At 42.2% G+C, this 13,089-nt stretch overlaps 1 protein-coding gene across 3 annotated transcripts in view; it reads right to left on the bottom strand.

Annotated features, from left to right (window-relative positions):
- The window catches only part of TANGO6 (transport and golgi organization 6 homolog), a 180,590-nt gene that overhangs the window by 23,484 nt on the left and 144,017 nt on the right, over positions 1 to 13,089 (bottom strand). For all 3 annotated transcript variants that reach the window (XM_007110768.4, XM_055079350.1, XM_028477698.2), the window contains one exon: positions 7,913 to 8,026. In XM_007110768.4, coding sequence (XP_007110830.2) covers positions 7,913 to 8,026 — 114 coding nt within the window. The remainder of the gene's footprint in view (positions 1 to 7,912; positions 8,027 to 13,089) is intronic.

Genomic DNA, 13,089 nt, shown 5'->3' with positions numbered 1-13,089 from the left:
CGACGGGAGAGGCCACAACAAGAGGGAGGCCCGCATACCACAAAAAAAAAAAAAAAAAAAAAAAAAAAAAAAAAAAATGCCCCTGATTATCTCCAGGGTTATCTAGCTGCAAATCCTCTTTACCTCAGGGGTTTAAAGGCATGACTTCCGAATTGCTACCCCATATAGAAATCTTGTATTTGAGAGATGGTAGAGATCCTTAGAAAAGCAAGCATTCATTAATGACCAAACATCTGGTTTTTAATGTGTCAGAATGAACATTTGAAAAGTTGTGCTTCTGGTCTGACTGGGTCTTAGGAAGTAAAGAAAGTCATCACGATTTTTTGGCAACACCTTGCCAGAGAGAAGTGATGAGAGCTTGCTATCTACAGAGAAAGTATATGGCTAAACAGGAACTGGAACTCAGTACAAGTCTGTATTCAATTAACCAGACCGTCGCTCTAAACGTTCTCAGCATGGGAAATTTAACCGGTGACTGCTTATTGTATATTTTCACCTATTACTGGTGTAATTCTTTGCCTTAAAAATAATCTTTATCTGCTCTTTCTTTAAAAAACAAATAAGCAGTTTAAGGTACAGAACACTACAGCCAGCTAGAGCACAGCACAGGCCTTAGAGATACACAGCCAGAGTTTAAACCATCTCTGCCACTTACTAGCCATGTGAGTGTGAGTGGTTTGCTTAACCTCTGAGGGACATCCTTTAGTCATCGGTAAAATGAGGGTAACAACACCTACCCCTCAGAGTTGCTGAGAGAATCAACTGAGACAGCACAGTAACTCAATAGCTCAGTGCCTGCTTTATGAGAACAGATAGCATTACTATTGTTATTTTGTGGTACCTTATCCACTGCTTCCTAGTGGTAGGCAAAAAAAGGGGGAAAACAGTGTTGGAGGTCAAATCAAGTCCAAACATATAAGTCCTTTTGGTTTAATATCTACAAAGCTTCTAGGTTCTTATGCATTTTCCCAGTCGAGTTGGTGTCCATCATGAGGAACAAGGTGACGTATGCAATCATGAGATGCATGCAGAGTTGAAAGGCTGGATTCCATGTAACAGAGTCTGCCTTCCAAAATCTGAGATGACCAATGGTGAGGGCCTGACATGATAAAGTGTAAGGTTCTAAAGTTCCAGCCATGAAAGAAATTGCCTATTCATTTAGATTGACTATAAAATTATCTTTGGTGGGTTTTAAACAATCATTCAAAAACCCAGCAAATCTATGGACCAGACAGTAGTAGTGGTTGTGGTGGTTGGAGTGATAATAATAATAACAACACCTCCACTATAATCATCATCGTTGTTGTCTTTTATATTTGAGACACTCCACTCAGAAAAGGCTCTTCTCAAGATGCAGCAATGATGAACAGATGGAGAAGCATAAGCACAAGACAGAAGGGACTATGGAATCCTAAGGGTCTGTTATGGGTTGAATCGTGTCCCCCGCTCCCCCGCAAAAAGTATGTTGAGGTCCTAACCCCCAGTACCTCAGAGTGTGACCTTACCTTATTTGGAAGCAGAGTTGTTGTGATGTAACTAGTTAAGGTCATACTGGAGCAGGGTGCGGCCCTAACCCAATATGACTGGTGTCCTTACAAGAAGAAAGCCATGTTTACATGACAGAGACACACAGGGAGAATGCATGTGACCACAAAGGCAGAGATTGGAGTAACACAGCTGCAAGTCAATAAACACTAAGGATTGCCAGCAAACCACTGGAAGCTGCGGAAAGGCAAGGAAGGATTTCCCTAAAGGCCTCAGAGGGAGCATGGCCCACCTTGATTTTGGACTTCTGGCCTCCAGAACTATAAGACAGTAAATTTTTGTTGTTTTAAGCACCCGATTTGTGGTACTTTGTTACGGCAGCCCTAGGAAACTGATACGGGGCCTAAGAGGATTTTTTCTTCTAAGATTGAAATGCAGCAACAGCAAGGAGAATGTCTAAGAGTGAGTCACAGGGAAGTGTCTGTGGGGGGAAGAAACATTTACAAACTTCCAATATATTTTAAAATCCCTCTATGCCTCTGTCTCTATGGCATCGTAAACAATGTCCAAAAATGCTAAGTTCTCATTTAATGCCATTTATTAATACTATCAATGTGTAAACACCCAAGCCTGGGCCATTAGCGGATGACCAACAGAACTGCTGCCTTGGGCAACTGGCCGTAGCCTTATGCTCCCAGAAAGGAGTGATGCTCCTTAATTTCGGTCTTGAAGTGACTCTCCCAAGCACTTTTTCAAAGTTTACAAGAGGAGTAATTATTACCTGGATCCCAGTCATTTTAATATAAATGTTCTTTTCATTTGCTCCTCACATGGAGCCTTCGATCTGTTAAAAGGAGCAGTGTCTGTGGAACTAGCTCTGGGAAGGAAACTGGGCTCATTTAACTATATCCATAGCACACACACACACACAAAAAAACCCCACAACAAATGCTCTTAAAATAACTTTCAGGATAAAACAAAGCCAAAGGAAGGAAAGTTTCCATTCAGTCTGTCCCTTCACTTATAACTTGCTGTTTGTGCTGTGTCAGAGATTAAGTGTCACATCCTCCTCAGGTCCTAGTTCTCAGTCTGGACAGACAAGCACAAGGTGAACCCAGGACGCACGCACTAATCTTTTTGTATGGACCACGTGTAACTGCTGTCATTAAACAAGCATAACATCATACACAAACCATTTTCTTTTTTTTTCTTTTTAGCCACAGTTTGCCTTCTCTCTCACAAAGGAGAGTAACTTCCAACGGCACAAAAGGTAGTGAAACCACTATTCCTAATGTTACTAAGAATAGGCTTCTATCAACAGAGTCCAATATTGGACTCGAAAGAAGGAATTAAAAACCATTCTTGGGTGGAGGCCTGGATTTGGCTCTGAACCTGATTCAGCCATCAATTAATAATTAATCCCAAACTCTTCCCCCTGAAGACGCTTCCAGGTTTTGCTTATTTTTGAAGATACGAGATGGTATTAGGGTTGGTTGTCATCTTGAAGGAATGAATTCTAAAGCCTACTATTTAACTCTCACTAGACAGAGTAGAGAATAGATTATTCTTTTGTCATTTAAAATTAGGGATTAGGGACTTCCCTGGTGGCGCAGTAGTTGAGAATACGCCTGCCAATGCGGGGGACACGGGTTCGAGCCCTGGTCCGGGAAGATCCCACATGCCGCAGATCAACTTAAGCCCGTGCGCCACGGCTACTGAGCCTGCGCTCTAGAGCGCAGGAGCCACAACTACTGAGCCCACGTGCCATAACTACTGAAGCCCAGGCGCCTAGAGCCGGTGCTCTGCAACAAGACAGGCCACAGCAATGAGAAGCCCGTGCACCGCAACGAAAAGTAGCCCCCGCTCAACACAACTAGAGAAAGCCTGCACGCAGCAAAAAAGACCCAACGCAGCCAAAAGAAAAAAAAAAAAGAAGCAAGGAAGAAAGTTTCAGTATTAAAACGTCACCATACTTAGTCACTACAAACCCTTGTGTGAAGTTCTCAAGTATTTCACAGTTCTTCTAAGAAGTCAACTTTCAGTAAACTATGCAGAGGACTGTGGTAGTAATTACCTAAATAAATCTAGAACTATGGTCAACCCCAAATCACTCATTCTTAAGATAATCAATTTTTTTCCATTGTATATACAGTTGATTCTCATTATTTATGGTAGTTATGTTCTACAAAGTTGTGTGAACACTGAATTAATGGATACTGAACCACTGCTCCTACGGGAAATACCGGGTTAGGATTCTGAGAGCCTCTGGTCTCACCAAATCACTCATTCAAAAATCTTTTTCTTGCAAATCAAAACTACAGTGAGGTACCACCTCACACCAGTCAGAATGGCCATCATTAAAAAGCCTACAAATAACACATGCTGGAGAGGGTGTGGAGAAAAGAGAACCCTCTTACACTGTTGGTGGGAATGTAAATTGGTGCAGCCACTATGGAAAACCAGTATGGAGGTTCCTCAAAAAACTAAAAATAGAGTTGCCATATGATCCAGCAATCCCACTCCTGGGCATATATCCAGACAAAACTATAATTTAAAAAGATACATTCATAGCAGCACTATTTACAATAACCAAGACATGGCAACAACCTAAATGTCCATCAACCGATGAATGGATAAAGAAGATATGGGGTATATATACACTGGAATATTACTCTGCCATCAAAAAGAATGAAATAATGCCATTTGCAGCAACATGGATGGACCTAGAGATTATCACTAAGTGAAGTAAGTCAGAAAGAGAAAGGCAAATACGATATGATAGCACTTCTATGTGGAATCTAAAATATGATACAAATCAACATATCTACCAAACAAAAACAGACTCACAGATAGAGAGAATAGACTTGTGGTTGCCAACAGGGAGGTGGGGTAGGGGAGGGAAAGAATGGGAGTCTGGGATTAGCAGAGGCAAACTATTATATATAGGATGGACAAACAACAGGGTCATACTGTATAGCACAGGGAACTATATTCAACATTCTGTGACAAACCGTAATGGGAAAAAAAAAAAATATATATATATATATATATATACACATATATATACACACACACACACATATATGTATGTATATATATATTTTAAAAATGGAGTCACTTTGCTGTACAGAAGAAATTAACATTGTGAATCAACTATACTTCAGTAAAATTTTAAAAAAATCTTTTTCTTTTCTTTCTGTTCTCCACACTGGATGATTTCTATTGCTCTACCTGCAAATTCACTTATTCTTTCCTTGGTCATCTCCATTCTGCTTTTAATTCCATTAAATGATTTTAAAAAACTCAGATATTATAGTTTTAGTTCTAGAACTTCAATATGGCTTTTAAAAAATAATTGTTTCTATTTCTTTGCTGAGATTTCCTATCTCTTATTTAACTGTAGGCATATTTTTCTGTTACTTCCTTGAGGATAATTACAATAGCTGCATTAAATTCCTTGCCTGATAATTCTAACATCAGGATTATCTTGGGGTTGGTCTCAGTTAATTTTCTTTTCTACTGGGAATATGTTCCATTTTCCTGGTGTTTTATATATTGAGTATTTTGGGTTGTATCCTGGACATTATGAATGTTACATTATGGAGACTGGACCCTGTTCTCCAATTAGTGCATTTTTTTTTTTTTAAATCAGGTAATTATCTTGCTTGGTTTAGGGGTCAGCCAGAGATGTGGGCACACAGAATTTAGGAATCCTCTCTCTGGATCTTTCCCTTCCAGGATCCCCCCTTTCTCTCCTGTAGCTGTGGTTCCCCCAGATTCAGTCTTCTGGTTCCCCAGCCCAAAAAGACTGTGATTTCTCCACCAGTACCCCTAATGCACTGCACGCCTCCCTAGACATAACCTGCCCCTAGGCTGAAAGCCAAGAAAATGGGAACTTACTCTATACAGCACCTCTCCTCTAAACATGGACACTCCATGAGAATCTGCCTGCTTCTGACCACTCTTTAGTGTCCTCGGCTAACTACTTACTATATTATGTCCAGAGTTCATAGTTGTTATGAACGAGGGCCAGTCTGGTAGGCTGTTGCTCATTACTGTCCCAGTTATTCATTATTGTCTTTGGAATGAATTTAGGAATATGGATGTTCTAAACATTTACAATTCTTAGAATAAACAAATCACCTTGCAAAGACTTAACTTGGGAAGAGCTGGATAGTTAGGCACAATTTTCTCATGCTGCCGCCAGCTCATCTCCTCCACGATGAGGAGGGCTGTTTTCAACTCTGAGGCCAACAGAAAGTACAGGTCTAAACATACCTCCTTCTCCTGGGTGTTCCTCATAAATTCAATTTTCAGCAAAGGTAAGGTAGAATGAAATGAGCTTAAAGGGGGTTCCCTTCTGGCTTCAGGCTATACTTGGGAATCAGTGAATAAACAGATACGATCATAAGGCCAAAACAAGGCTAAGCAGAGAAAATAAGTGTTTCAGTAAGAAAGTGAATGCTGTATTTCCCTCCAATGTGGATATTCTGGCTATTTGCAAATGGGAAAGAGGTAAAAGCTACCTCATCAGTTGGGGGTGGTAATGTCTTCCCCCTCTCTGATCCCAATCTATCTCCTGATTTTCTGGACCTCAACCTCTTACTGGGCTCTCTGCTTTCTTTTCAAGCTGCCAGAACCACAGAGTTTCTTGGTTGGCACATCTACGAGCAACAGAGAATTCACTGAAACCTAGGATTATCTTTTGGCACTCCACAGCTTGAGAGACAGTGATCAGAAGGAAAAAAAACAAAACAAAACTTCAACAACAAGGTGGCATTTTCATTTCAGCTGTTCCTGGGGGCAAAACAGAGCAGTAAAGAAAATCTTAGATTGAAAGCTTTGTGGTTATCTCTGCTTCTAGTTCAAGTGCCCCAATTATAATCACACCCACGATTACAAGATTTAACACACCTGGTCTCAAGGATGTGACAGGAAGAGGAATCATACCCTCATACCATCCCGTTTCCTTTCCTTTATTCACTGAGTAAGCACAATTTATAAATTCCAGTGAGTGCAGACTAGAGGTGGTTTGGAGAACAGAGGTTTTTCATTCACATGGCTTTTTCAAAGCGGCAAAAATCTTCCATGGCCACAAATTATTTTAGTACTGTTGAGACAAGCAGTGTTGCTTTCATTGGCTACACACCGATGTGAGAAACCTGGATAGAGTTTCTTTCTATTTCTTCTCTCACTTTACTAACCAGTTTGCTCTGCTACGGACACACAGACACACGCACACACACTCTTACTGAGTAAGGATGTGTGCACTTACACAGAGTTTCTAAGATTTATTTTAAGAGTGCTGTAACTCAAATTTTAAAATAAATTTTGAAATAATTTTAGATTTACAGAAAAGTTGCGAAGACAATAGAGAATTCCTGTATACTCCTCACCCAGTTTCCCCTATTGTTAACAACTTATATAACAATGGTGTATTTGTCAAGAGTTTTGTAGATCTTGACAGTGGGTAAAAAACACTGACTCTTAATTCCATTTTGTACAGCAGATTCTCAACAAGAGCAGTGTGTACCCTAAAACAAGTATCTGAGATATCAAGTTATGATCTCTATGTCCCCCACTCCTACCAAGGTCCTAGATAATTACTAGGGGATAATAACGCTTGTACAAAAATGGTGTCAGGAACTTGATATGGCAAAATTCTAGCACGAACAAAGCCATGTGTCTGACAAAACACTTTTCTAATGGCTTCAATGACACTTAGTTAAATACTGATGTGCCAGCCACAGACGAGCATTGTGGATGCCAGGAAGTGAATTATTAATGAAAACTCTCTTTATAAAGTCAACTGGGAATGAATTTCCATTAAAATCAAGAATAAAATTAATTTAGAGGTCACTCATTCTCAGCATACATATGGACATGTAAACCTTCTTCCTGGACTGTCCACACACTGGGGAGAAATCCAGCCAAACCCACTTGGAGGAGGAATAAAAGTTTAATTTATGCAACAACTAAAATCTCATGGATTGAACTCACAGCTAGAAAGGAAACATTTGAAATGAGGCCCTTTAGTGATTCTGTATGAACAATGAAATGAGTCAGGAAGACAAATCACTCAAGTTCAGGCTATAGAGGCAGGCTTGGTGCAGTCCAGCTAGCTCACCCTGGAACCTGTCCCTCTGAGGGGAATGCTGGGACCCAGAATCTCAACCTGTAAACTTGTGCCCTGGTTTTTCTGCAGTGGTTAGTGTGCAGTCTGCCTAATATGATACAGAGGAAACAGACTCATTGAAGATGCAAACAATACAATCTTCCTGCAAACAATACAATCCCTGCTGACTGATTCATGTGCATGAATTCATCCGGGAAAAAGGTTCAAGGCCTCCCCTGGTGAAAGGAAGACTGATAAACAGATAAAGAACAAACAGGTAGGGAATTTGCAAATGGTAAGAGACTGACTTACCTCAGTAGCTTTCTGGCTGAGTCCCCGAAGCAGCAGCACAATCACATGGACGGCAGCTCTGCGCACCTGAACTTCATGGTCTGTTTTAGCCACAGCAATCAGACAAGTTGTTACCTAAGAGGGTGAGGGAAGAAGAAGTCAATAAAAATCAGGATTGCACAATTACCTAAAACCTTTCAACTGTGTTCCATATTCTACACATTCATCACAAACAATCTGGCTTAGAGAGGGGTGGGTTGCTTCCTCATTCTCCATGAAGAGGGAGAGATATAGTGGTAGAGATCTTGATTTAGCCTGGCTTTTCTGGAAAGGGGCAAAATCTGGTTTGGAATTCAGGAGGGAGACTAGGGAGTGGGAAGGAATACAGGTATATAATAAAGGTATGGTCAAAGGTGAATATTTCCTCAAAAGTGGGAAGAACTGTTACTTGCCCCACTCTGGGGACATCAAATTGAAGGAAGAAAAAATGGTCTGAAGCACAGTGGCTTCTAGGGACGGAGGACCATGGAGATTTAGCTAAGTAGGCTTCAGAGTTCAAGGTCTGGCATGAATATCAACGTGCCAACTGATGAAAGTTTCAGCCCAGGGATAGAGAAATACATAAATATTCAAACTGATCTTCTTCTAGTGTGTCCAGACGTCCCGGTACACTACAATTCTAGTGTACACCCACGTGAGTTACCAGGGGCCAATTGCTGAGACTCCCTGCCTGGGCTTCTTCATTTGTGGAATGGGTCTTTCAGTGCTCATTTACTTTAGAAGACAGCTCTATAACGGAAAGGACTTAGAAATTACTTGCAAAACATGGTAATGTTTACTTGCAGATCTATAGCTGATAATTATATGTCATAAAATGAGAAAATTTCTATATCCTGTACCAGCCATCCTGCCCCCACCCTGCTCCGGGTAGGCACAAAAATATTCTAAAACCTCCATAAAGAGATACCATTAGAAAACAACAACAACAAACAGCAAAAAACCTTTCTGAGGCATCTGTGCAAGAATGAAAAGGTAAAAACAAAAATTTTGAAAGTGTGACCAATGACAGCAAAAATATGAAGGTAAGTCTAAATTCTTCAGTTGGTCTCTCACATACTTTGTTATGTGATTTACTGTGTGAGTGTGTATCTTGGCCAACTGTGGAAGGCTTTCTAACCATGATAAGAAAATAGCCAGATTGTGTGCTTGGGAACATGTATAAATACATATTATGTTTAAAGAATGGTTTTTTAAAAGGTTTAAAAAAAGAATCCAGGCACAAATGAGGAAATAGGCTTGTGCAGAAATTTTAACTATGCAGGTTGTATTTTTCACAGCTTTCAAACAGTTGGGCATAGTTCAAAGTGTCTAATCAGTGATGGCAAAGGGATTAGAAGAAGTAGCTTGTTCTTAAATATAATTGCATCTGTGATGCACTGGCATTTAATCAAGTTGTACATCTATTAGACAAACTTGACGCTTACAAGTGAAGGGAAATCCCAGAAAAGCTCAACTCTTTGGGGGCTGTTTTTCAATAAGACCCAGCAAGCTGCTTCTGCTTTTGACCTGGAACCCTGACTCGAGGTCATCAGTGGCTTCCATGCCTCTGGCATTAACAGTAGAAGCAATTCAGTCCTAGAAGGAGTCCCTTGCGTGACCTCCAAACAGGCAACAATATAATAGGTACCTCCACTTGCAGGCTTAGTATTTAAGAGGTAAGAGCTGAAATCAGAGAAACAAGTTAGAGCTAGGTCTGAGTCCTTCCTGACACATAAAAGTTTAGCCTATTCAGTCTGATAACTAAAGTATGAAAGCCAGCCCAGGGCCATGGAATGCTCAGACTCCCCCAAGCCTTTTGCCTGCTTCCCTCTAGGTTTAGTTTTGGGTCTGTGTTTCCACATTTGGCGGGCAAAAGCCTCCGAGCCTGGAATCCCACCGGTGTCCAGCTTTGCCACCTCTGTTCTGCCTCACTATGCTGGTGGGCCATGCCTCTGCCTCAGGGCTCAGTGTAGCACCAGCTCTGACTGTCGGGCATTTATTCCACAATCAGGAGAGGCAGAAGCATCCTGGCTGGAAAAGGGCTTCCCCTGCAAGGCCAGTCCTTGAATCCCAGTGCCACCCTGCAGGTGTGACTGAGAGGAGCTGGTTGTTACAAGCCCTACTGAGATCAGCTGGAATGGCCTCCTGCTCTTAGTGATTTATGCAACAGACCGTACCAAGTCCATCTGCAATTAGGCATCCAGGACAATCAGGAAGAAGCCTGTGAACAGAAGAGTTCCTGGACCTTCCTCAACACCTCTGTCACAGGACCAAATCCCATGAAAGGAACAATGTTCGGTTGTGCAAAAAAATTTTTTTTCTTTTTTTTGCAGTACGCGGGCCTCTCACTGTCGTGGCCTCTCCCATTGAGGAACACAGGCTCCAGATGCGCAGGCTCAGCGGCCATGGCTCACGGGCCTAGCTTCTCCGCAGCATATGGGATCTTCCCGGACCAGGGCACGAACCCATGTCCCCTGCATCGGCAGGCGGACTCTCAACCACTGCGCCACCAGGGAAGCCCGCAAAATGTTTTTAAAGCATCAGAATTTTAGTATGGTCTTGCAGATATCATTGAGAGATAAGAACAGCCTTCTGTTCATGTCAAGCTCCCGCAACCAACTCATAACGTTGCTCTTCTACAAGCCAGTGGGGTAGACTCCTTGTCAAACACCAGAAGCAGGGAGGTCGCATGGCCGCTCTCTTCCATCTGTCCAGTCTGAACAAGTCACCCCCAAGGCCAGTCTCTCTCACCTCCAACCCCAAGGACATACTCAACACTGCCTTCCACCCCCGCCTAAAAGCTTTGGCGGATAGACAGATGATGTAAGGTCTTTACTAATGTATGAATTGGAAGTCTTCCCAAAGGGGAGAAACCTATTCCATGGGATCTTCATGTTACCTGCCCTAAGGGTCAATGTACCTATTCTAGTAAACCAAACTATGGAAGGATATTTTTTATTGGCTAAATTATGTGAATCATATCCATTTTTGAAAGCCATGCAGAGACAAAAATGACGACTGCTTTGGAAATGCTAAAGGTCAGTTTAAGCAATTTGAGACTTGATAGGAGCCAACAGAAATACAGAAAACATCACTCCCCAAACAGCCGGCATGCACCAAGCATAATCAGAAATATAAATAAAGATAAAACAAATGGCAAGAGTACCAAAAACCAACTTTGGAAAATTCCAGAAGAGAGGCAGCAGAATTGAGGTATCAACAAAGCATGATTTCAACTTCCCAGCTGCACCTTCATCCCTTTCCCTAAAATCTCCTGCTAAAATTCAGTCAGCCTGCTAACTTGTTCGAAACTAGACCATCTGTCCTTCTATTTTGTAAACTAAGAAACTTGACCAGCAAAGGCAGGGTGGCCTCTAATTCCCACCTGCTTTGCTTTACCTGATGTGGGGGACTTCCCTGGCAGTCTAGTGGTTAGGACTTTGCCTGCCAATGCAGGGGGTACGGGTTCGATCCCTGGTCTGGGAGCTAGGATCCCACATGCCTCAGGGCCAAAAAACCAAAACATAAAATGAAGCAATATTGTAACAAATTCTATAAAGACTTAAAAAAAAAAAACCTCACGTGGAACAGAACCGTGGTGGCTCCGTTCGCTTCCTTGAGGTTTCCCAGGACATCTACCCGAGCCCTCATCTCAGTGCATGTGCTGTCACTTAGGAAACCGCACTGATTGTGGCAAATGTGGTAATCAATTCAGATCATTTAGTGGATCAGAGGTGATAGCTCTGCATCAGACCCCAAAGCTCGGGTTCGTGGAATTCTGGGCACTACCTTACAAGTGGCTTGCTCCTGCACTTGTCACCTGGGGCGTATCTTATTTGCTGTACCGGGGATGGGCCTCTCGCTGTGGTTCGCTTAAATCATATTTACTCTTCATGGAGAACGATAAAGATGAAAGAGCCTATCAAGATTTGGTTTTAAGCAATACAGTTCTTGATAAGAACAAGGAGAAATCGGAGAGCAATAATAATGCTCTCCAAACAGATTAAATCTTGACATCAACAGAGAAGAAAAACCTGAATTCCCAGTACAGAGACTGTGGAAGGGTTGGTCCTATCCCTTACGTTCCTTCCCTACCAGCAAGCACTGTCACGGCACAGACAGGGCCCAAGTCTGGACCATGCAACAGGGAGGACAGCTTTCTTCAGATGCCCAAGAACCACAGCGATGACCCCCAGATCAGATCACATCAGAAAAGCCAATGGTGGTTGGTTTGTTCAATTTTACATCAAAACAAGTTACACTTCCCCTCTTTCTCTGCCTGGCTAACACTTGATCAATGTGACATTCTTCATGTCCGGTAAACCCTGACAGTTTACCTGAGGGTCCCAGCTCCGTGTTCCCTCAGCACCTTGGGCTTGTCCTAGGAGATCACTCTAGTCCACTGTTTATTTATTCCTCTGTGTTTCACACTCTACTGAGATCTCCTTGGGGGAAGAGATCGGGTCCTTTTTCTGTGTCCTCTAACATACCTGACACATGATAAACACACACGAAGAAGAATTCCTTCAGTTTGCAGCCAAAGACAAGTTTCCCCAGAGTTAAAGCTCCTTCTCCACCAGTACACACTGGGGCCAAGCATTTCTGAGACTACAAGAGACCTCAAGAGTTTTCATGAGACACTGAAAGAACTGTCGTAGACAAAGACACAATGATCTTTCAAAATAAGTTAGATCGGGCTTCCCTGGTGGCGCAGTGGTTGAGAATCTGCCTGCCAATGCAGGGGACATGGGTTCGAGCCCTGGTCTGGGAGGATCCCACATGCCGAGGAGCAACTAGGCCCGTGAGCCACAACTACTGAGCCTGCACGTCTGGAGCCTGTGCTCCGCAACAAGAGAGGCCACAATAGTGAGAGGCCCGCGCACCGCGATGAAGAGTGGCCCCCGCTTGCCACAACTAGAGAAAGCCCTCGCACAGAAACGAAGACCCAACACAGCAAAAATAAATTAAATAATTAATAAACTCCTACCCCCAACATCTTAAAAAAAAAAAAAAAAACAAAGTCATGTAAGATAGCTGCCTTTCTACCGATGACATTCAAAAAAAAAAAAAAAAAAAGTTAGATCATTTCATTCCTCTGCTTTGGCTTCCCATCTCACTCACAGTAAAAGCCAAAGCCCAGAATGCTCTCTCCCCACGTA

The sequence above is a fragment of the Physeter macrocephalus genome, chromosome 17, assembly GCF_002837175.3.
Source record: "Physeter macrocephalus isolate SW-GA chromosome 17, ASM283717v5, whole genome shotgun sequence".
NCBI lineage: Eukaryota > Metazoa > Chordata > Mammalia > Artiodactyla > Physeteridae > Physeter > Physeter macrocephalus.
This window is presented reverse-complemented; position numbering and strand designations above follow the sequence as displayed.